The 24586-nt window shown below is 37.3% G+C and overlaps 1 protein-coding gene across 2 annotated transcripts; it reads right to left on the bottom strand.

Annotated features, from left to right (window-relative positions):
* Window positions 1–24586, bottom strand: LOC137940455 (vacuolar protein sorting-associated protein 45 homolog). Of its 2 annotated transcripts, XM_068785533.1 has the most exons (13): window positions 24289–24586; window positions 23605–23800; window positions 23225–23304; window positions 13008–13235; window positions 12443–12568; window positions 12271–12351; window positions 11945–12086; window positions 11670–11848; window positions 2325–2480; window positions 1915–2022; window positions 1715–1836; window positions 441–572; window positions 1–162 (listed from the first exon to the last, which is right to left on the bottom strand). In XM_068785533.1, exons 1-13 carry the CDS (start codon window positions 24376–24378, stop codon window positions 105–107), a joined length of 1698 nt encoding a protein of 565 aa, XP_068641634.1. In that variant the 5' UTR covers window positions 24379–24586; the 3' UTR covers window positions 1–104. The 2 variants fall into 2 exon arrangements, with proteins under 2 accessions (XP_068641634.1, XP_068641642.1); XM_068785541.1 differs by lacking the exon at window positions 2325–2480.

Raw genomic sequence — 24586 nt, 5'->3', positions numbered from 1 at the left:
TCTTGTAAAAGGATTCAGCTTCCGATCCTGCAGGAGAGACAGATACCCCACAGCAAGAGCTGGCTGGGAGTACTTTCAGAACTATGGCATAAAGCATAGCAACATCAAACGACGGTGCTGGATCTTGATACCCTCTGAGCCTCTTCCAAATCCCTCAAGAAACTGAGGCACAGAATAAGATCATATGATAGTAAGATGACATAAATGAGAAATAAGATAATGCAAAATGCACTTTTTGAAGACAAAATACAATATATTGGTACATTAGGTAATTTCTTTATTCATATAAGTATATCAAAGTCAAGAAAAAGCTCATTCCCTTTTTTCCTTGTAACTCACTCTGCTTAATTTAAGTGGCTTTACTGAAAAATAAGATGCTGAAGTTTAGTTTTTTCTTACTGAAATGCATTTCTAGACAAGATAATGGTGGATAACTTTACCTCTTAGAATTAAGAACTACAGATCCTCCAAGTATAAAACGCGTCCCAGTGTTAGAGGCATTCTGTAGAGGCACAACACGTGCCTCCTCATAAGTTGTTCCACCGACAATGAAGATCACAACCTCCTGAGGCCTGCATAAACATCAAACTGGCCCTGGTAATTCTAAAAACATCTTAAATTGCACAGATACAAAAGACAAAGCAGGGGGAGTTGGTAGCCTAGACCTGCCAAAGTGCCTACTGAAAGAATCTCAGAGGGGGGTTAGTATTTTGGAATTGTTACAAGAAATCAATTACTAATATATAGACTTCTAGAAACATTTCTAGAATATAAAACTCCAGAGTTGGTATCACTACTGTAATTCTTATTTAATTCTCTGAAACAATAAAATTCTGGTGTAAATTAAGTGGATTTGTAAAGAATTGATATAAATATTACTTAAATAAATAAATAATTATTATTGTGCAACTATATTGATATATTTAACTTAAAGTTGAATCTCTTTCAGTGAGTTCTCATCATTTAACTAATTTAAGAATGTAACAGTATGCAGATAATAATTTAACTATCATGTTTAATTAACTTATATTATCATAATATAGTATTTCTGATCATTACAAATAATGCCTTTCTGGATCATTAAAAGCGAGGTGGGCCAGCCCACCTGCTTCTTTTTATCAGGAGCAGCCCTCCTCCAGGGAGAAATGGAAAGAGCTGGGGGAGCTGACTTAGGATTATTCATGAAAATTAATTTCACTACTAATTTTAAGTATACTCTGGAATTACTGCTTATCTGGAATGGAAAACCAAAAGCTGATGATATTCTGACACAGTAACCCCTCCTTATGCATCAGATTAAAGGATATCCATCCATACAGGTATTAGTAACACCACTTGGACATGAAATGCATCTGACTTGAGGATACTTATCCCTACAGGAATTCATAACACCACTTATACATGAAGGTATATGCTTTATTTGTATAATGACTCAATGATGTCAAAGAAAGTGAAATAAAAACTGAGGTGTTGGGAATAAGAGAAAATCAGAGCAAAGAAGAAATAACTTCTACTCAAGATCCATGCATTATAAAAGCAACAAATTTTACTAGTCAAGGTACAAGGGAATTTTTCATTTTTCCTTATCCTAAATCTTGAACTGGTATCAATCACTGAAGGGGTAACTAGAACTCCCACGAATGAAATATAAATATGCTATGAATAAAAATATCAGAAAAAAAAATCTGAAATCACACGACAGAAGTTTACAGACCTTCCCTGCTGAAAATGATTCCCAACAAATGGATAATCCACATCTTTAAGTCGGCCCTTGGTAATACTTTCCATTGTTTGAAACAGAAGAGGTTGGTGCTGGGTATAGACGTTTTCAACTCCCTGCACCAAAAGTCCTATCAACAAATTCCCCATATGGTTTGAGATTTAAAAGCAGTGTGTGCAATTTATTTGAAGTACCTTAAGACCACGAGCCATGTTACGAGCAATATTCAGGAGATCACGATTTCCGTACAGGTCACCAGTTCGTTTATCAACACCAGCTTGTTTTAAGAGGAATTGAACAAGCTATTTTCCAGCCCAAGATTTAAAAAAAAAAAAAAAAAAAAAAAGGAAGAAGAAAGAATTAATAAGATGTGGCTCTTCGAATAGTTAAACTAATTATACAAGGTTAAAAGTTCTAGCTAACAAAAAACTGGAATAAACATGTTTGGCAAGGGATAAAATGTGTTTCCAGCTTTATGACATAGTTTCACAGAACAATATTAGCCCATTATCTAATATTATCAACAGTCCAACTGTAGCTGCAGTAACATCAGACCAGCAACAATTTTCAGACAGATATAGAGATGCTAGTTTAGTTACGTTACACCAGGCTTGTACTTGGCAGACCGTGAAGCCAGCTTGTTGAAAAGCTGCATCAGTTGAACTGGGCTCTCCTTCTCATATCGCAGGGCATACAACATTACTAGACGTAATCGATCGATATCAGAGACACTTTCTTCATCTAGAAGTTTTGTGACAGCCTGCAGAACATTTAAAAAAGAAATATGAAGCATGCACAATCATCAGTACACGTGCAGCATTGATTTACATGTTAATTGTCTTAAACCCAACTTAGAACACGAGATGTTTTAAGAAAGTATATGAACATCTGAAGAAAAAGGAATACACTCAAGAGTTTCTTTATTTGAAATGACATCCGGTCATATAATGAAATCTTCATTTCAAATCAAAATTTCTGCTAAAGCTTATCAGGTATCTAAAACTAATTACTGCAGCTATGGTCAATGATACTACTACTACGAAGAGAAAAGCTGTTGCTATAGCCAGCATAGTCACATACATGTTACAGTCAGATATCAATGCAAAGAAATAGTAACAATTTGTTACTCCAACAACAATGCTGTTCCATAAATAGTATATATGGTATAAAAAGAAAAGGCAATGTATATTAGCCTGTACGTTATACAAAAGACACAAAAATCTAGATCGCCTTTCAACAATTCAACTTATCCCATATGTGCTATTTTATAACTTTTTGAGTAGACTAGTGCAATGAGGAAGCTTTCCTATCCTCTGACAACAAAGCTGTAAGAAAAATAGGTCGTACTGTACAAAAAGCTTCAGATACATTGCTAAATCTGAAATAAGTATCAATAAGATAGATAAAAGGGGAGGAAGGAGATGGGGTATGTCCCCTTCTCTGAAGTGAAATCTTGATTAGGGGACAAAATACAAACAATAATCTACTTTCCCAAGCACTGAACATAGTTGGGACGTAAAGGAAAAAACACCCTATAAAAATAACAGAGAGAGCTGAAATAAAGAAGAAGAATGAAAGAGAGCAAAGAAAGAAGTTGCAGAAGTGCTGCAGTGTACGGCACTGCGGCACTGTTCTCCAGGAGGATCTTGACCTCCTCCTTTCATTAAATAGGTCACTTAAGTGATTAATGTATACAATGACAGAATTGCCCTTCTAAGTTCAACTACTTATAACTCCTAAAATATAAGAAAAAAACTGAAAATTTACCCTAACATCCTGTTAAAAACTAAGGTTGGAGTGTTGGAAGAAGAGGAAAAAGAGGAGAAAGAAGAGAGAAAGAGAAGAGACTGAGAGAAGCTCAAAAGGAGAGTTTCTCTCAATCTCCTCTCTTTCTCTCTTCCTTCTCCTCTTTCTCCTCTTCTTCCAATTCTCCAACCTTAGTTTTTAGCATGTTATCAAAGCGGATTCTATGAGTTGACTCAGTCCACCCCCAAAGATAATGTGATCATTTTGTTAATTATCATCTCTAGTAACTGAAGTTCGTATTTTACCTTTTTTCTTCTTATCCCAGTACTTGTTATTTCCTTGGCGTTCGCACCTCCATATTGAAGTTTTAATATTGCAAATTATATATTGACAGACAGATATTTGAGTCTACTTTCCAATGCAAAAAAAAAAAAAAAATTGGCAATCAGAGTTTTCTACAAAGTAAAATCAATATTTGAAGCAGCAAAGGTCAGACTGTAAGAGAGATTCAAGCAGCAGAAAGCTTCAACTTTTGACGCGTTTTATGTTATAAAAAATGAGACTTTATATAGAGAATTATATGTCAGAAAAAGAATTTAGAACTTTATTTTCTAACCAATTCTCAATTTGAGTTTTATAGAGGGAGATATCGATATCGGAATAGTTAATGGTCATGTTAGCCAAAGAAAAAAAAGTGCTCAGTTAGACCAAATTGCAGAGTTCGACATCTATCAAATTCTCTCTCAAAAGAAAATTATTTCATGAAAGAATATTATACTTGATTGAAAGATATTGAAGTCTAGTTTCAAAAGGAGTAACTTTCATGTCAATCTGATTAAGAAGATATTCTCATTGGAGTTGGCAAAGGTCATGCTACAGAACAAAGCAAATCAAGTGGTCATTAAAGATTCAAGAACGAAGTTTTTTATGTCAAATAAGGTATCAAATTAAAGCTCTTTGAGTCAAGTTTCTTAAGAAACAAACCGTTTGTGATTCTGAACTATATTGTGGGAGACATTGATATCAGAAGTACTAAAGGTCAGTTCTACTGAAAATCGATCTTTTTTTTCCTATTTTCTCTCCTATTATCTCTTCATGCATTGACGTGAATTGAGTTTCCTTTAGTCCTAAAGTTATAGCTTTTTAGGCAAATTTATCCTATAATAAGAGATTTTTGGTCAGTCTTAATCATTCCATGATGTGCTCATTCAAGATATGTCATATCCTACTTGGATGTTGTTTTCAATTTTTACATTTTTGTTACTTGGTGGTGTATCTTTCGCATTGTCATCTCCAAAAATTATGCTCAACCCCAGAAATTTCTTTGAGGTTATACCCTATCCAACTTGTTCGTATGTTTACAATTCTATCTCTACAATCTCCTTGTTTTTTCTATAGAAAAAAAAGGTCACATTCTAGATTCGTTTGGAAGTATAAGTGTTGCATAGTCGCCTCCTTCCGGTTAAAGTTGTTTTCCTCTAGTATTTCTTTAGTTTATCATCTTGTGTTTTCATCACTTTAGAGTAATGCCTAGACTCACTACATAAAAAATATAGGAGTATGCCCAACATCCAACTTGAGTCAAGTCTTTTATTTTTCACCCAACAAGTGATTTTTGTATTTGAGCTACCCTTAAAAAGTGAGTAGTCTCTTTGTTGTGCCCTACAATTGGGCCTTTTTTTGCCATTAAAATTGAGTGGAGTGTGTTTCAGACTATGACCATTTTGATTGGTGTACAGTGCTTTGTCATACGGGTAAGAGTGATTTTCTTCTCCCATATTGTGTTTTGTCCAAGTTAGGTCTCTATGTCTTTTTTATCCCCAGCTTGAGAGCGAAAAGTAGAAGAATAAGTACAAGAAAGAAGAATTTTTTTCTACATGTTGTGGTAATTTTTATGTGACTAAAACATTTAAGAAAGGGAGAGCACAAAAGATGAAGTTTTTGCCTTGATTGAAGACCAAGAATCTTTGTCCTTTCAAATTGAAGTTATAAACTTCAACTTGAGGGGGAGTGTTGCAGAGCAGGTATGGAAGAGTCTTACATGACCCTCACAATAAGAAGTCTCACGACCCAGAATTAATATGGAGAAATCTAAGAAAAAGTCTTGTGGAAGGAGGTGTCACAGAAGAGTCAGTTAAAGGTGTTGTAGTTATGTTAGTTCTCTATTTATGTTTAATTGTTATTTTAAGACTTATCTTTTAGTGTTTAACTTTGGGTATAACTAAAACAAGGGTAATTTTTTTTGTAATCTAATTTTACTTGTTTCCTCTATTATAAATAGAGGCTCACTGCACTCAAAATACAACAAGTTAATGAAGTATCTCTTTTCTAGAAATTCAACACATCCACTATAACTGGGTAAACACAATCTTGCTCCTGTAGGAGAACACGTGTATGTAAAATAACCAAATTACTCTTGATCTGAGCAACTTTAACACTCTCCCTCAAGCTGGAACGTATATATCTAAAAGACCAAGCTTGTTACACAAATTTCCATGATCTCGTTTTCTCAAAGCTTTGGTAAAAACATCACCAAGTTAATTTGATTCTTCACATAAGGACACTACTCAACACAGCATCTCTAATAAAGTGACCTACTTCTACATTCGTTCTTTCATGAAATACAAAAGTGTTTGCCATGAAGATGACGGTTTGATTGTCACCATACATCGGCATAACTTTTTTAGAAGGAAAGTCCAATACTTTCAACGCAAATTTGACCCACAAAGGTTCACTTATTGTATGACCCATCGTTCTATACTTAGCTTCTGCACGTGAACAAGCAACAGCATTTTGCTTCTTGCTCTTCCAACTCACTAAGTTGCATCTAACATACACACAATATCCAGAAGTTGATTTTCTATCCTTGGACCCAACATAATCAATGTCAAAATACCTTGTAATTTGAAGATAAGAATAGTCCTTTTCTTAGTTCACCTTTCAAGTATCTCAATATTCGCAAAGCAACTTCTAAATGAGTTTTTCTTGGGTATTCCATAAATTGGTTGTCCATGCTCACTGCAAAGACTATATCAGGCTTGGTCATTGTATCATAAATAGGCTTGCCTACCAAACTCCTATTCATGGTCTTACCTTTGAGCTCGTCATTGTCCTCATGAGATTATGATTAACCTCTATAGCAGTATCTGCAAGTTTAGCACCTAATAACCCATACTCATGTAGCATACCAGTCACATACCTTATCTAGGTCAAAACATTCCCTGTTTTGCTTCAATCTGCTGCAATCTCAAAAAATATTTAAGTGTTCCTAGATTCTTGATCTGAAAATGGTGCGCTAGATGACTTTGCACCTCGTCATTTTTCTCACTGCCAGATAGAAGGCATTTTTTACATCTAGTTGGTAGAATGGCCAACTCTAGTTAACTGTAATAGATATCAAAATGTGAACAAAAGATAACCAACCAACAAGAGAGAAAGTCTCAAAGATAACCACCCTAAAAGTCTATGTGTATCTCTTTCTCACAATCCAAGCTTATATCTCTTAACAGAACCATCAGCTTAATATTTCACTGTGTATACCCAACGATAGACTGCTATGGTTGCATCTGACGGTGACTTGCACCAAGTCCATGTTCCTCTATCAATTAAGGCTTCTAAACATCCATGAACAGTTTACAAATAAGTGCTAACAAGCTTCCTACACAGAAGGAGTAGAGCAAGAGGACAAAGATAATGCAAAAGATTCCAAGGACTGACAAGTGATCAAATGACACAAATTTGGAGATCAGATACATGGTACCTTTTTTTGTTACAAGAACGAACCCCTTCGTGAAGGGACACAAGGAGATGTAAATCACTTACCTCAGGAGCACTAGACGAAAAAGGCACTGGCACTGGTGGGAGAGAAAGCCCTGGAGTTGTAGCCTTAAAGGTGTTCGTCTATTGTATACCTACAAAGACTTGTGTGACGCCGGAATATTCACAGGAACTGACACATCATTTGGAACATCCTCCATAGGAAGCAGAGCAACAACATCAACACCACAAGAACAACATTTGATTCAACTGACTATGAAAAATAACATTTTTCAAAAAGGCAACATCCACTAAGACATGTTTTCTTTGTAGAAGAATAATAACAATTCTACCCCTTTTAAGAACGTGATTACCCAAGAAAAACACGCTTAACTACTCTAAGAGGCAATTTATCAATTAAAGGACCAAGAACATGAACATAGTAAATAGACCCATATACATGTGATAAAAAAAGAAACAATTCACTGTTAGGCTTGGGTACTTTAAATGGTATTTGTCCACCAAGTATAGAGCAAAGCATCCTATTAGTCAGGAACACAATGTGAGAGTAGCATTGCCCAAGTAATGTTTAGGGACCTTCATTTTGACCATAGTGCATGCAGCCTCAAGTGACAATTCTTTATGTCAGTGACACCATTTTGATGAGGTGTATACAAATGAAGAATACCATGAGCAATACAAAAAGAAACAAACCTCCTGAAACTCAAGCCCATTATTAGTAAGCAAGACACAACTTGACGTACCAAATTGATTTTTCATTTCATTATAAAAGTCGAGCAATACATAAAAACGTTATACTTGTCCCGAAGGAGATACACCCATGTAAACCTATTATAATAATCAATAAAGGAAACAAAATATTGATAAATGAAAGACTAAAAACATGATATGAACCTCATACATTTGCATGAATTATCTCAAATACACTTTGACTATGTTGTGGAGGAGAAAAACTTGCTCTACAGTGTGTCCTACTTGACATAAATCATAATGAAAAGACAAGGTAGAAGGTAGCTCTGGAGATAAATGTCCTAGCTCAAGTATCATAAGGAGGATTCAACTGTCTATAGTGCCGAGGGGGACGAATTTATAGAACCTTCCAAGTAGTTAGAGGCTTCCACCCTCATGTTGTAAACCAATTGTCTTCCTAATTTGAATATCCTGGAAGGCACAATAAGATGGAAATTGACTCGTAGACAATAAATTAACTAGGAATTTAGGAAAAAGTATAAAAAAAAATCTAGGGATAAGGAGGAAGTAGGTTGAACTATCCCACCACCATCAACAAAGGAAAGGAAACACGAATTCTCATGTCGTTGGCCTCATCTCGAGCTAGGTAAGTTAATACTTTCGGCCTGTCTTACGCATGTTCCATGGTGCATTTGGCTAGAGCGGAACAACCGGAGATTCAACTCCAAAACTAGCACCTTGGACAACACGACTTCTCATGTCGTTGGCCTCATCTCGAGTTGGCTTCATACAAGGAAAGATTTTGCCACTCTATCGGTTTCCCTTCGGGAAAATTGGAATTTGATCGCTCATATGTCTGGCCCAAGCAGAACTCCGAATATGGTCATCTGGGATCCTCCCCCTTGCGACTGCATTCAGTTAAATTTTGATGGTAGTGCTATTGGATGTCCTGGGCCGGCTGGAGCAGGTGGTGTGTTCAGAGGTCACAATAGAGACCCTATTCTTTCTTATGCTGGTCCGGAGGGCATTGCCGATTCTAATACTGCTGAAGTTAGTGCTCTGTTGTTCGGCTTCCAAATCTTCAAGGATCATCTCCATGGCAAGTTAATCATTGAAGGTGACTCGAAGAAGGTTATTAGTTGGTGTTCCAAAGACAGCTTCCCCCCTTGGCGCCACTAGCCCATCACTGATAGTATTGCTGACATTGTATCTTCTACTCATTGTAATTGGAATCTCATTCCTAAATCAGTCAACTATTTTACTGATAAATTGGCAAAATTCGGAACTTCCCAGCAATCTCTCATTGTTTGGGAAGGCTTCCCTCCTTTGTAAATTGCTCTTTTGATATTTTGTCTTAATAAAATTCAGCATCATTTAAAAAAAAACAAAGGAAAGGAAACCATCTGCCAATGTTATATTTTTAAATTGTGAGAACTAATTAAGAGAGGAAAACACTAAAGACGTACCTGACATGCATGTAGATGCACAAATCAATGACTCTAGGAGAAATTGGACCCACATGGAATGTAGACATACCTAAACTAGCCTTAGTAGCTATGTTAATAGAAACTCTTTTGTCATTTCATCCATGGCTAGAGGAGAGGACAACTCTAAAGTCAAGGTTTTACAGTTTCAGTGCTAAGGGACCAACAATCAGCGCACCATGGACTGCAAAAGCCTAGTCAGCTTGAGAAAAAAAATTATGATTTTCACCTCTTTCAAAAACATCAATTTTGTTCTGGTTGTCAGTGAACAATGCGAACAACAATTAAGAAAATTCTTTCAACTTCAAAAGAATGTGTTTGGAGTTAATCCAGCTACAGAAATTGTTTCTATCATACTGCCATGACAGCTTCATTGTTCCCCCATATTCATAACCTTTCAGCTGCCAGTAAGCAATCTTTTACCCTGACCCTTCTACCAAAGCAAACTGCCAATATAAATCTATGATTTCAACAAAGATCTTATCAACCATCAAAGTTGTTACAACAGCATGAATCAAGCAAAGCATCTATGGTACTATCAATCATCATCATCATTATCCACATCTGACCAAGCATAACCCTTCAACGTTTCCACCTTGTATACACTAATTTCTTGGTTTTCGCCTTCTATATACTAAATTCTTGCCACACATTGATGAAAATTTTTCCATGAGAACAACTATGAACCCACTATGATTCCATCCTCATCACTGACACGAAATATCAGTTCACAATTCAATAAATTGAAGTGAATCAGAAAGCTAGAGTACAAAAGGTTTAATTGTAAGTTCAGATCTGCAAATGAAGTTGCTTCTATTATCATTGGTCACATCTCCTCATAGATCCATATTCAACCTGAATTTGCTAATATGAGAGTTTCTTCTCTTCGTCACAACTGGAAAATCCTTGCTCGTATGACAGCTCCATCTCAGCTTCCTAGCATGACTATAAGGAGTCCCCCCTTTGATGGTAGTGCTATCCCAGTCAAGCTGGATTTGGCAGAGTTATTCGTGATTCTTCCAGTGGCCAATAGGAATTTCAGATTCTACTTCAGCTGAGTTGTTTGCAATATTTAAGGGGCTTCTCGTTTTTCATGATCATTTTAATGCTCCTCTTATTATTGAAGGAGATTCTAACATTGTCATTTGTTGGTGTTCAAATGCTACCGAGCTGGATTTGGTGGGATTATTTGTGATTCTTCCAATGGCCAATAGGAATTTCAGATTCTACTTCAGCTGAGTTGTTTGCACTATTTCAGGTGCTTCTCATTTACCGTGATCTTTTTAATGCTCCTCTTATTATTGAAGGAGATTCTAAGATTGTCATTGGTTGGTGTTCAAATGCTCCTTGGAGACATTGGACAGTTTTTCATCAGATTCTTAACATTGTTCTTACTTTTGTACTTGGTCTCATGTGCCTGATCGGTAAATGATGTTGTTGATTCTTTGGCTAAACAAGGAGTCTCTCTTCAATCTCTCTCTTCAAACTCTTGTTGTAAGGGGAGTTCTCCTTTAGCTTGTAATCTGCTTCTTTAAATAATTCATCATCTCATTAAAAAAAAAAAAAAAAAAGAGTACAGAAGGTTGAAGTAATTAGATGATTAATGATCCTTATTATACCTTCTAAATTCCTATTGTTATAAAGACCTAAATCCTTTGACAAAAGGAATGACTTCTTTGCAAAGGAGATGATACATGAAGACACAGTACGCATGACATAACAAGAAAAGGGAATGATCTAATCATTTTTCTTCTTTATCTTCTTCCTTGTCACTTAAGCCTGCACTTGATCTTGGATCAAAAGGATACTTTTGAAGTGGCAAACTGAGATAGTATTGTTGCCCTATATCATAATTTAAAGCCCGAGAACCAATGCCATTCATATATAATAAAAAAAAAACAAGAAAAATTCAGAGGAAGTGTACCCATTTGATCCAACCTTGGCTATGGTCAAAAAAGAAAGAAGAGCACTCCCGAGCTTCACCGTGGCTCGAAATGCTCAACCAGTTGCCTGATGCTGGGATATTAAAATGTGCAGAAAAATTGCAGTGACGTACATATGATACAGAGAATCTGCTCACATAAACCTTTAAGCTTGACATGCTTTAACTATGTTGAATCAGCAAACACACAATCTTCACCAAACTTAGAGATGAAGCATCAAGACATAAGAGAAACTGGCATCAATATAGATATAGCACATTATTCTTAAGTTTTCAATGTTTTATGAGCTTTTTTAGATTGAGAAACTACCTCAAAGGCAGCAACCTGCCCACCATTACATGCAAGTTCTTGTTCTGTTTGGGAGACCAACATGAGTTTCCTCTCTTCAACGATTTTGCTTAGTTCTGTAACCATTGCAACATGCTTTGAGACCTTAGCAAGCTCTTTACGGTACTCCGGATAATTCTCCACAAATTTGGCCATCTCCTCTTTATGAAATGGAAAAAATATTTACATTAATTTCAGAGCCTCAGCTGCCAAATATATAATTACCAGAACAAAAAAAATACAAATTTGTCGTGCACCTATTGTTTGAATGTTCTGATTACTCTTAGAAAGCAGCTGGAATTCATCCACCATTCGCTTAATATTCATGCCAAGATCTCCAAAATTTTCAAACATGTTCATTTTGAAAAACTCATCTTGTTCTGAGCTTAGGACCACATCCTATAAGAAAGAAGCTAGCATATGTTCAACAGATAATCATAGTACGTACCTTCAAAATTAAAAAGTTGAAGAACAGAATAAAAGTAGGGAGCTACCCTACAATCACTGGTTGTAAGGGATGTAATTCTCTTTCGTTTTATTAATACATCTTAAAAAAAAAAAAAAAAACAGAATAAAAGTAAACCTGCAGATCCTTCCGATGCTTGCCAATGTTTCTCATATTTACCACATTATCATGTATTCCAATCAGCTCGTGCACCATTGCCTGTTAATAAAAACAATATATACTAGACTGATAGACACAAAATATGCATCAAGACAAAAAGTGTCCTCAAGAAAGACAAATCACTGCATACCTGATAGGTCCACTGATTCAATAATGGGGTGACAGGATCGTCCCGCCGATCAATCACTAGCAGAAGTGGAGAAGTTTCTGTTCTTCTGAAATCAAAAAGACCACTCTCATGCTCGTACATAAGTTTCTGCAGGTTACATCAAAACATAAGTAACAGAATCTTAAGAGTTTTTCTTAAAATGATGAGAATTTTTAAGGCCTATGAGTTTTTGTGAATATTAAGAATTTTATTAAGAGGAAAAGAAAACAAAATATAAAATTTATCATTCTGGACAATGTATGAGACTTTAGTACCCTTTCCTGGAAAAAGAGGGGGATGAGTCTCAAGAAAACAATTTTTTGCTTTTGCAAGGAACACATTTTTGGTCTCTAAAATATCCATCTGTGCAAAAGTCAGTTACATAAGCAACTCTTCCAGGAAGAGCACATATAGGCCCTCAGATTCCTTTAGTCAAATCCGTAGCATCTGTATCTTTCCAAAAAAAATCATTTAAATAAATAAAAATGTGAATGATATGCTTCAATAAATATTTTTATTTCAAAAGAATTTCCTATTAATTGCTCACCCCAGCTTCCTGTGCAATCCTTTTTGCAATGTCAGATGTGCGCTGATATCGAATAACAGGTCGACGTTTTAGAGCCAGAAAAACTGCAGAGATGCCATCAACAGCTCGATCACAAAAGTATTGTGAACTTGGAGGATCCAAGACAGTTGGTAGCATGTATATGTGATTCGACTTCATGTCTAATGTGAAATGATATGGATCGATGGCAACAAAATCGGCATAGTATTCCTGCATGATAAAAATAAATAAATAAAATAAAATAATAAAAAAATCAAAAAATATAAAAAATGAAATCTATCTCTAACAGAAGTGCCAAAATGGTTCAGTGGGTAAATAAAGGTCCATGGAGAACTAAAGTTCAGTTTTCCCATAAAGAAGCATAAAGAAAGAGAAAAGGAAGAAAAGAGAAAAAGAGATATGAAAAGAATCCAAAAAGAGGGAAGAAGGGAAGTGAGATTGCAAGAAATTGGAAAGTAGAAAAAGAGATTGAACAAAAAAGAGAAGGTCAAACTTAATTTACTCTCCCCTTATTTATATCATGGGTTAATTACCTAATGTCTTTGATATATCACATAAATACCTACATTAACCTCAAATGAAGACCCAAAAACCCATATAATATCATGAAGATAGATACCCCTACCTTCATTCCATCAGTTAATTTTGTAGTATGAAAAAAGACCAAATTAACTGAAGCTGATATTATGATTTCTAAATCTATGCATCACTTGCTTAACGTAGGTATGCAAATGATGAGGGACCAACTAGTATCCTACATTAAAATGGCTATCAATATTCTATACTAGAACTTCAGGTAGATGCCACATCATTTCTATGGACTAAATCAAATGAGCAGTCCACAAACCTAAGTCCTAGTTTCACTTCATAGAGGCACTTTAGGTATTTTGCATGCCAAAGTGAGAGTTAATTAATTGAACTAATGACCAGGATATCTACTTTATTTTTGTGATACTACAGGAGGCATTACCTCTTAAGTCATTTAAAAAAGTAAAATAAGGTTCCAAGTCCACCCCTGTCCACAATTAGAGCTCTAAATTGAAAAAAATGGTCTCATGGCATAAATACCATTGGAACAATTACCTAGAAACATTCTGCCCTCTGGGAAAAAAGGAAACAGACATCCAAATGAAGATAACTGTTGAATTATATGTAAAAGGTATTATGGTCATTTTGCCTCCTTCAAATTACTGCTCAAAGAGTAGGAAAATGTTCTGCTTCATATGGTAGTTATGTGGTTCAATTTTCAGTCTGTATAACATGTAATTAGGAAATTATAGAGAGTTGTGTAAAGGGTATTTCTGTCATTTTACTCTATTTTAACTTCTTCTTTTTTGAAAAAGATGTATTAATAAAATGAGAGAAAATTACAAAATTTGGGGGAGCAATTCCCTTACAACCAGCGATTGTAGGTTAGCTCCCTGCCTAGCAAGTACATCAACTGCCGAATTAGCGGATCTCGAAATGTGAGTCCAAATACAAGATAATTATTTAAGATAGTTGGAGGTCGATTTCAGGGCTCTAGCAACTGCTGCAAAATTATTTATGATAATTGGAGGTCGATTGCAAGCCTCTAGCAAGTGTTGCAACTAGACCCAACCTTAATCTCTCTTTGATGCCTTCTTCTCTCTCTTTCTTCTAAACGGTATCAAAGCATTAAGGTCCTAGTGTAGAGCAGTTTTTAGCCACTTCTAATCCTTCTTCTAAGCCTGTAACTTCTCCAAGAGTTTTTTTCATGGTTTTCCTACTGATCAAAGTTAAAGGTTAAATTTTTTCTCCTTCTTTGTGCCATAACCCTAGAGTTAATGGCTAGTGTTGCCCAATGAGCAGTTTAATACAAGTTTTGTGTCCCTAGATGGTTGTTTGTAGCGATTTCCCCAATCCTATGCTTGGGTTCAAGCCTTCCAGACTTGCCTACTTCATCAGATCTATAGCGGATGCCAACATTATTTTGCGCCTCCTGACTGATCGAGTTGTTTTTCTCTCAAGCTAATTGGTAATATTACTATAGTGGCTTCAGTTGAGGTTCTAGTGCCCTAATTCCAAACACAAGTAATTCAAATGAGCAACCCAAAGCAAATTTCATTGTCCACATTAACACAGATTCCACAAAAGAGAACATTGAGAGGCTCAAATCTTGTATTGTCATCAAGGTCAAAGATGAAGACTTAGAGGTAGATGGATTGCAAAGACAGCCTTAGGAGCTTTAGAAAACAGTAAACACCCCAGGCATTCACTTCCTAGGAACCAAAATATGGTTAGTATCTCTAACCAAGGTGGAAGACAAGGAAAGAATCCTAAGATTAGGGCCATAGGCTTTGGTCTCTCAGATAGTGGATACAGAAGAATGGTCTAAAGAGCTAAAAAAGGGGAGGAGACTATGTGGATTACCATAAGAAACATACCTCTCCTTTCTTGGAGTGAGGGGACTTCCAAAGGAATCATTAAAAAAGTTGGCCAAATCCTAAAAATCAACGGCGGCTTCATCGTGAAAGAATCAAAATCTCTCCCTCTTTCCTCCCAGGTCATCTTATGACATCAGTTTGAGTTGGGGACTCATCATACCAAGCGATTCTAATAAAAGATCCGTCACTCGAAAAGCAAGCAATTGTTCACAACATTAGCCTGCCTGATGTCAACTTAAAGCATCCTAAGATTAGGGCCATAGGCTTTGGCCTCTCAGATAGTGGAGATAGAAGAATGATCTAAATAACTAAAAAAGGGGGAGGAGACCACGTAGATTACCAAAAAAACGTACCTCTCCTTCCTTGGAGTGAGAGGACTTTCAAAGGAATCATCACAAAAGTTGGCCAAGTCCTAAAAATCAATCCCGAAACACAAATGGACAGCGCCTTCATCTTGCAAGAATCAAAATCTCTCCCTCCTTCCTCCTAGATCATCTTATGACATCAATTTGGGTTGGGGACTCATCATACCAAGCGATTCTAATAAAAGATCTGCCACTCCAAAAGCAAACAATTGTTCACAACATCAGCCTGGCTGATGTCAACTCCTAGAGACAAGGATCACCCATCGAAGTGAAAGCACTATTGCCTACGCAGCCTTCTTTTTAGAGAGGCCAATTACAGCAAGTTGTCCCTATTACTAACCCTGAAAAGTTTCTAAAAGCATTTAATTAGGTTCACCACTCAAAGACAACTAGACCTCCCTTAAATTCAAATTAGGAAGGGGAAAATCCTTCAGCCCAGAAACATTGTGGCGGGCATTGTTGTTGGACCCAACAGTCTTCTATAATTCCACAAACACTCCCGCATTCACCTTGGGTCCGGGTCTTTGAACCAAAACCAAGACAATATGAATTTGGGTGCTCAACCAAAATTTGTGGGTATGGTCAAGCTGAAGTTAAGTCAGGAGAAATTTTCCAAACCACTCCTTGAAACCCAATCACGCATGGCCCAGAATGAAATTGTCTTCCTTAGCCCCTCCAGTAGCCTTGTCAAAAACTCTTTAAAGACTTGCTTTTACTCAAGCCAGATGCAAAGGGGAGTCATCAGATTCACCTATACCTGGCGGCGAATCCAACGAATCATGCACCTCACACAAACTCTAGCTACTATCCCTAGCGCATTGTCTCACCACCCTCAAGTCTGCGAAAACTTTCTCCCACTGGCTCCTAAGAGATCACCATTACCTAGATCCCTAAGGAAACATCTCTGACAATCATTCCTTGCCCGTTGATGATTCCAAGTGTTGTGGTCGAGGAACCAGTAGAAAATGAGGCCTCGTCAATTGCAAGCCCCCAAAATGAATAACTAATTGATCTAGTAATGGAGAGATTTGTCACAAGAAGACTCTGAATATGGACAAACTTTGGCTGTCAACGACAATCCAAACACAAGCTTCTTTAGTCCCCAAAGCCAATACTAGATTGCATCTATAGTCAACAACCCCTCCTAGATGAGTATCATGTCCTGAAACATAAAGGGATTAGGTTCCACCTATGAAAGAGCCATCCATTGAGAAACACTCAGGTAAAACAAGGTGACAGTAGCATTGATTCAAGAATCAACACTAGCCACTCCAACAAATGCCGTTGTAAGAGATGCTGAACATAAAGCCAAACCTGAATGGGCTTAACATATTTCTTCTTGGCTCCTCATTCTCCTCTTTGTGAGTACCCCTATCCGTGAAAAGTGGATTAATTTGGCTAGGATGCACTCGGGGACAAAGGTCCCGATTATGCAGGAATGGATCCCTCCTGAACCTGGTTACCTTAAGTTGAACTTTGATGGCTCTTCTCTTGGTAATCCTGGGCTCTCTGGATTCGGTGGGGTTATTTCAGATCATTCAGGCAACCAGCTTTTCTCATATGCCGGCCCTTTAGGAATAACTGACTCTACGTCTGCGGAGCTTCATGGCCTTCTCAACAAGCTCCGCGTTTTCAGAGATAAGTGCACCGGTCCCTCCATATTGAAGGGGACTCGAAGGTGGTCATTGGATGGTGCGAGTGTGCTTCCCCTCCCCCGTGGCTCCATTGGGACACTTTTCGGGAGATTATTGAAATTTCTTCAGTTTTATCTTGTATTTGGTCTCACATTCTGAGATCCGCAAATTCGGCAGTCGATGCGCTTGCTAAGCAAGGAGCTACCCTACAATCGCTGGTTGTCAGGGATATGCTCCCTTCTCTGTAATTTCTCTTGTTAAAACAAATACATCTTTATCAAAAAAAAACAAAACACTACCAGCCATGGCTCGGCTGACAATATTCTAATAATATGGGATCCAAATTATGTAGAAATTCTGACTAAAGTGGACTGATTCGTGGCATCAGTATATGGTTTTCATAGATCATGCCACAAAACGAACTTCACCAAGCAGAGATTAATTTCATCATCTCTCAATGGTTTACACCATTGGATAATGAAAAAACCTCCAATGTACGTCAGTCCTCCCCAGCTATGTGAGCTTTTTCTGATTTTATTGACAAACAGTTTAATTGATAACCCAATTTCTAGCATATACTTGGTGGAACAAGCAAAGGAATCCAGTTTTATCTAAGCTTGACATGTTTTTAGTCACTCAAGAGTGGCTTGTTCACTAATCTTTAAGTTCAACCAAAAGTATGTTGTGACCATCTCTAACCAATCACCACTTCAGATAGAAAGTGACCCTGAGTCTTGGGGCCATTCCCCTTTCTGTCTCAAATATTGTGGCTGCAAGATAAAGACCTTCTTGACGCTCTTCCAATCAGGGAATCTAAATTGAGTTGCGCTTTATGCTAATATTGAAAGATTTTAAGCAAACATCAGCGAATGGTGAAACAAAAGTTTTTTGTGAATTGTTGGAGAAGCCAGACAACCTACTTGACCAAGAGGAAGAATCAAGGCTGCTTTCCAATCTAGATGCCTAACTAGGTATGCCTATGTGGGCCTACACCTAAACTATCCACTTGTAGAGCCACAAAAGAGGGCCTACACAAGAGGGAAAGTGTTAAGGAATAGTCCCACATGGATTACTGAGTACAAAGATCTTGAGTTTATTATCTGGGAAAGAGGTTTCCTAAGTTGGCTAGTTATTTTGGGATGGATGGGCCTTGAACCCAACTTCACAAAGAGAATTCGATGTTCCAAGAAAGGCTATACTGGAAGCAATGAGCCAGGTACAAATGATTAAAAGACAATGATCCTAATACAAAAAAATTTCCTACAACGGTTTCGGCTCATAGAGGAAGAACAAAATCATGGCTATTTAAGTTCAAGGGGTCCTTAGGTCAGACAAGGAAGACATTGTTGAGGAGTTTATGAATTGTTTTGAAGATTTGTATAAAGATGATGTGCTAGCAGGCTTAAACAAGAAAAATTCACCTCAAATCCATTTCAGCTATTATGCAAAGGGATCTAAAAAATAAGCCCTTTACAATTAAAGACCTAGAAGAGGCCTTTAAAGCCATGCCAGTTGACAAATCCCTGGAACGCAATGATTTCATAACCGATTTTTTATCTTAAAAGCTGAAACACCATTAATCAAGATATAATGCACATGTTTGCAGATCTCTACAAGAATGGCATCTCCTCAAACAGGGTAGGGACCTCTTTCATATCTCTTCTCCCTCAAGATGAAGGGGCCAAAACTCAAAGAACTATAGACCGATTTGTGTAAAATCTAGTCCCTATAAATAGATTGCTAAAGTCCTCTCAAGAAGGTTAAAGAAAGTTTTCTGCCAAATCTTGAATGAGTCTTAAAGTGCTTTCATTGGTAGCCTGTAGATTGTTGACTCAGCTTTCATAGCTTATGAGCTTGTAAATGAGTACAAAAGAAGAGTAAAGAAGGGAGTGATATTAAAGATTGACATGAAGAAGGCCTTTGACCACGTTAATCCTCGATTTCTTAATTAGATGATCTTGGCCAAAGGTGGAGGCATTGGATCCAAAGCTGCAGATCTTCCTCTACCCTCTCTATTCTTATAAATGGTACTATCAAAGGTTTTTTAAAAGGAGCTAGGCAATTGAAGCAGGGGACCCTCTACCACTCTTGCTGTAATAATATTGTCAGCAACGTACTTTGCTCCTTCTTTCCGAACAGCATAGCAAAACAATTGGATTTCAGGATTCCGTTTCAATGGTAGTTCTCTCAGAATTCCTTCGTTGCAGTTCACTAATGACACCATCTGTTTTTGTGACAGTTCCACCAAGCAAATCCTCAGTTTTATAGCACTACAATCTCTATAGGAGATGATATCAGGCAGAAAGTAAACTGGGTTAAATCGGGCCTCTATGGTGTGAATGCAAGTCATGAAAGACTAGAAAGGCTGGCAAAATCCTTAGGTGCAAAATGCTGAAATTCCCTTCCACCTACCATGGTCTACCTTTCTTTCATGGTAGGTCAAATGAAGCTTTGTGAAAACCCATCCTTGAAAGAATTGAAATGTGCCTTGCCTCTTGGAAAGGTAGGCCGCTCTCATTAGTCAGTAGAACCACATTGATAAGATCCACACTTAAAGAATTCCTCTTTATCTTCTCTCTCTTATTCCTTGTCTGGCAAGCATAATCGAAAAAATTGAAGCAACGCAATGTTAATCCTATGGTGGGTCTCTCTAGTCAAATGGAAGAGATATGAAAATGAAAAAAATATGTGGGCCTGATAGGGGTTGGCACAACTACTCCAAAATCTAGCATTTAAATTCAAACCCGAAAAAAACCCAGAGAAATTAAATTTCAATCATGAGAAATTAAAAATAATGATAAACAAACAAACGCAAGTGAAATTATAAATAATAAAAAATAAAAGCTGCCAGCGTGCTGCTAACATGATGTACTTTTTAGCTTTTACCGATGGTTTGGTTTTACGTAAATACACTTGGAAAAGAAAAAATATTATACAATGTGTCTTTTACATTACAGTTAAGGGCATAGATGGTATTCAATATCCCCACAGGTCAGCTTTCCATAATTCATAGGATTTTTCCTTAACCCTATTCTTGACACACAGGGTGAAGTGGGAAATTCATCGCCAAATATTTTTGGGTTAGGTCGGGTCGGGTGCCCAAGAAAGCCAACTCACTACCCACCCCTAGGGCCTGGGTATCAAGAATCTGAAACTAATGCTTGAAGCACTACACTCGAAATGGCTATGGAGATTTGCGACCGTGCAAAGTCATTATGGAGGCAGGTGCTAAATTGTAAATACGGTTTTAAGGCTGATTGTGGATTCCCTCCTAAGTCTCCTTCATACGTTACCTCAAATATATGGAAAGCAATTCTCAAGTGCAAACAGTTGTTCTTTAAGCATGTCAAATGCCACAATAGATCCGGCTCCAATACTCATTTTTGGTCTGATTTGTGGCTAGGGGCTACTGCACAAAAAACCTGATTCCTACGGCTCTTTAACCTTGCCCAAAGCAAAGATATTACAGTTCAAGATTCTAGAAGAATTTCCAATGGTAACCCATCTTGGGATCTCTTATTGGACTCTTACAAATACCTCTTTGGGCCAACCATTTGTGTGTTGCTTCGGTTGGGAGTTTAAGTTCATCATGTATATGGGTGTTTTAAGTCCATTGAGACTTTTATATATATACACCAGTGGGTATTTTATTGTTGTCTAGTGAATGACAGGCATTACCCACTTATCACGTTTGAGAGTCAGTGCCAAGGTTGGCACACTGTGATGGAGGAGCTTATTACTACATATATGTTACCCCCCTTAATTGGCATTTATTACTCCTACCACTTGAGAGTCGTTATCCAAGGAAGGGACATGGTGATGGAGGAGTTTTTACTAAACTTTTGAACACTACGTATAGACCGACTACCTGCAAAAGATAGGAGTGCCACTACCTGAGAATGATAGGAGTGTGCCCTTCATCTAGTATGGGTTATGACTGGAGTATGGAGTGATGTCATCTGGCTTGGAGTGATTTTACTCTCACTTATCTTATGCCAGTTGGGTCTCGTGGAAGAGAGAAAGCACTAAATGGTGAAGAAATCTCAGATGTTTCAGAGCAGCAAAATTTTTGTTAGTCGGTGAAGACAAACCTATATGGACATTAACCACAGCAGGTCTATTCTGCACTTCACCGTTATATGATCAGCTCCTTGCTCTCCAGCTAGCCAAGTGGTGAACAAAATCTCCGATGTCTGGGACTTTAAAGTTCTTCATTTCCTGTGGACTGCTGTCCACAGGAAAAATATTCACTTGTGATGAGATAGAAAGAGGGGATGCCCAATAATTGACTCATTATGCAAGCAATAGGTCAAGTTGAAGAATCAGTAGACCACCTCTTTCTCCACTACTCCGTTTCTTCCTCTATTTGGAGTGTTATCGTAAAGAAGTTCGGAATTCAGCTATGTTTCCCAAGATCATTCCCTGATTTTACAACCCAATGTTCCTCGTAGAAACTTCCAGCAATGGGAAGGACCATTGGAAGTCCATTATGTCAATAGCTCCTTGGATGATTTGGAATGAAAGAACCAATAGAACCTTCAACAGAACTCAGAAGTCCATCGGAAGCATTACTGAAAACATCTTTCTTTCAAACAACAATCATTTGGGCAAAGACTTAGAACAGCCTGCCTCCCCTCCCTCTTTTAACTACCAGAGATCATTGGAAAGAAGTCTCCACATTCACAATTCAGTGTCATATTCAACAGCTTGCCTGATCTTTCCATCCTCCCAGCCATCTAATGCTAAACTTTGATGGGTGTTCTTGGGGAAACCTGGGGCCAGCAGGTATCAAGCAAGGTTGTCACAAATCATGAGAATTGGTACTCTCTGGTCCACCGCCCCCCTGTGATTCAGCAGAAGCAGAAATTCAAGCTCCGAGGTGTTAAACTTTCTGTCAGCATTTCAAGGCCAATGCTTATAGACACAGACTCCACAAGTGTTATAAGCTGGATGAAAGAATCAACTCCTCCTCCTAGAGATTTCTTTATGTATTTGAAGAAATTTAAATTTTTTTTAGTTCTCTTGATGTATCTGTGTTTTGCCAATAGCATAGCAGATAAGTCGGCTAAGGAAGGAGTTCTTCTCGCTTCTGTTGTGGTGGAAACTCCTATCCAATTGTACTTCAAGGGTGGGTGGTACCCTTTGTATTTTCTCAAATCTTCAAGCTTTTAAGCAACTAAGCTAATCACCATTTCAAATGATAATAATAATAAATAAAAATAAATATCATTTCAAAACAAATATCAGAATGAACAAAAAATAAGAGTCATTCATGATGGTCTCCGCAAGTGCAGAGAAAACCTAATAGCACAAGTGGGAGAATAATCTTATTCATAGTAGAGAAAGTGACAACAAATAGAGGAAAACTGAAAATCGCATAGAAGAAAGTAGAGAGCAAAAGACTTAAAGAATGTAATCTAGCCAACTACATAGCAGAAAGGAGGAGGAGGATCCAATCAAGAGTTTGGGCAGACCATCTTGATTCTCAAGTTCTTACCATTAAAACTATGCATTCTTGGACTGAGATTGAAAACAAAAGAAACTTCAAGAAAGTAAAAATATAAAAAGAAGGCAACAGAATAACTGGAAAGTAATGCACAGTTAGACTTGAAATATTGATATGGATATCCATTTGAAACATGCACAATTCTCAGCCATCTGTACAATGGTTGGCACGAGACACCAAGAAGTCGAGCAATTCAATCCATCACCTATGCGAATCCATCTCTACACTGCTAGCTATCAAAATAAATGCATTGAGTATACAACTAAAGAGACTGCAAGGTGCACATTACCTGAACTTGCTTCACAACTTCGTGTTCATCTGAGTCTGCCAGGATTTGGACCTGAGTTGTCTTTAAGATGTTTGAAAAAACTGCATACGAAAATAATTTTCAATAATGAAACAGAGAACAGATTCCCTTTTAGAAATCAAATTAGTCCTTTTATTGTTTGAAAATGAAAATTAAATTAGTGGTTAATCACCAATAAGGAGCAATAATGACTAGTCTTGGAACTTCCATTGTTTTTCTTCTTTACTATGTACATCTATTCCTTCCATTCTTTTAAAATATTTGTCACTGAAATAAGAATAAAAAGAAAACCATAAAGAAGAAAAGAAAAAGGAGCCTCAGCATGAAAGAGAAGTATACTGCATCATTGAACAAGAGCTTACATAGATGGTAATCGCCAAACCTTGGAGAAGCTAACTGTCGTCGCAAATGCTGGATGTTCTCTGAAGTTGGACGGAGAAAGTACAAAGCTTTCATATGAAGCATGGGATCCGACGGCATGGAGTCGACCTTTTCTACTGCAAATACCTCTTTTTTGCTGAAGTCTGATTGGGCATACACAACACTCACAATACTAACCTGAATGTCAGTAGAAAGGAAAGTATGCAATATCTTAGAATCGATGAAAAGAGTCACGGACTAACTTTTGCCTTTGAAACCTATTTTATAGGAAAGTTCTACATTCTTTTGTAATGTTTTGAGCCTTTATACTTCTTTTAGATCAAATTGAATACTCCTGTCCCATTAAAAACTATCTTCCTGTCAACCCACGATCCAAATCCGCAAAATTGAACAGAAAATATAAAATTCTAGACAAAGATGCAATCATACAAAATTTCCCAAAAACAAGGTGACATAACATTCTGTAGATCAGGTTAAAAGAGCAAAACGGAGGCATTTCATAAACTTCTATTCGACCGTCAATCATCAAAAGTTCAAGAAATGGACAAAGGCGATGAAATTTGACGACCCACAACAAACATAAACACAAAATAATTCATAAAATTTGTTCTTTAGGAAAGGATCCAGGAAATTTGCTAACAGAAGGTTAGGACTGAATCTCTTACCGTCTGAGAATCGACGATGAGAACTTTCATGCCTGGGATGTCCTGTACCATCCTTGTTATATAATCTCTCACAGCGGACACGAGAACCATTTTCAAACAGACACAGCTGCTAATGTCAAAGTTTCTTCCTACTCCCGGAGATTGATTATGCGCCCGCCCTCCAGTGGAAAAGAAATGCCTCCGTGGTGCGACTGACGGTTTTAGTATAATTGCCCAAACTTTGAAGTGGTTTTCTCTCTTGTCTGATCAAAACGGACTACACAGCAAATTGGAGAACAGCTACAGAAAATTTCGTCTC

Source organism: Aristolochia californica, unplaced genomic scaffold (genome assembly GCF_029961685.1).
Source record: "Aristolochia californica isolate CCGP_79_NKW_82.1479 unplaced genomic scaffold, dmAriCali1.0.hap1 SCAF_10, whole genome shotgun sequence".
NCBI lineage: Eukaryota > Viridiplantae > Streptophyta > Magnoliopsida > Piperales > Aristolochiaceae > Aristolochia > Aristolochia californica.
The sequence above is the reverse complement of the archived record's forward strand: the minus strand, read 5'-3'. Positions and strand labels throughout refer to the sequence as shown.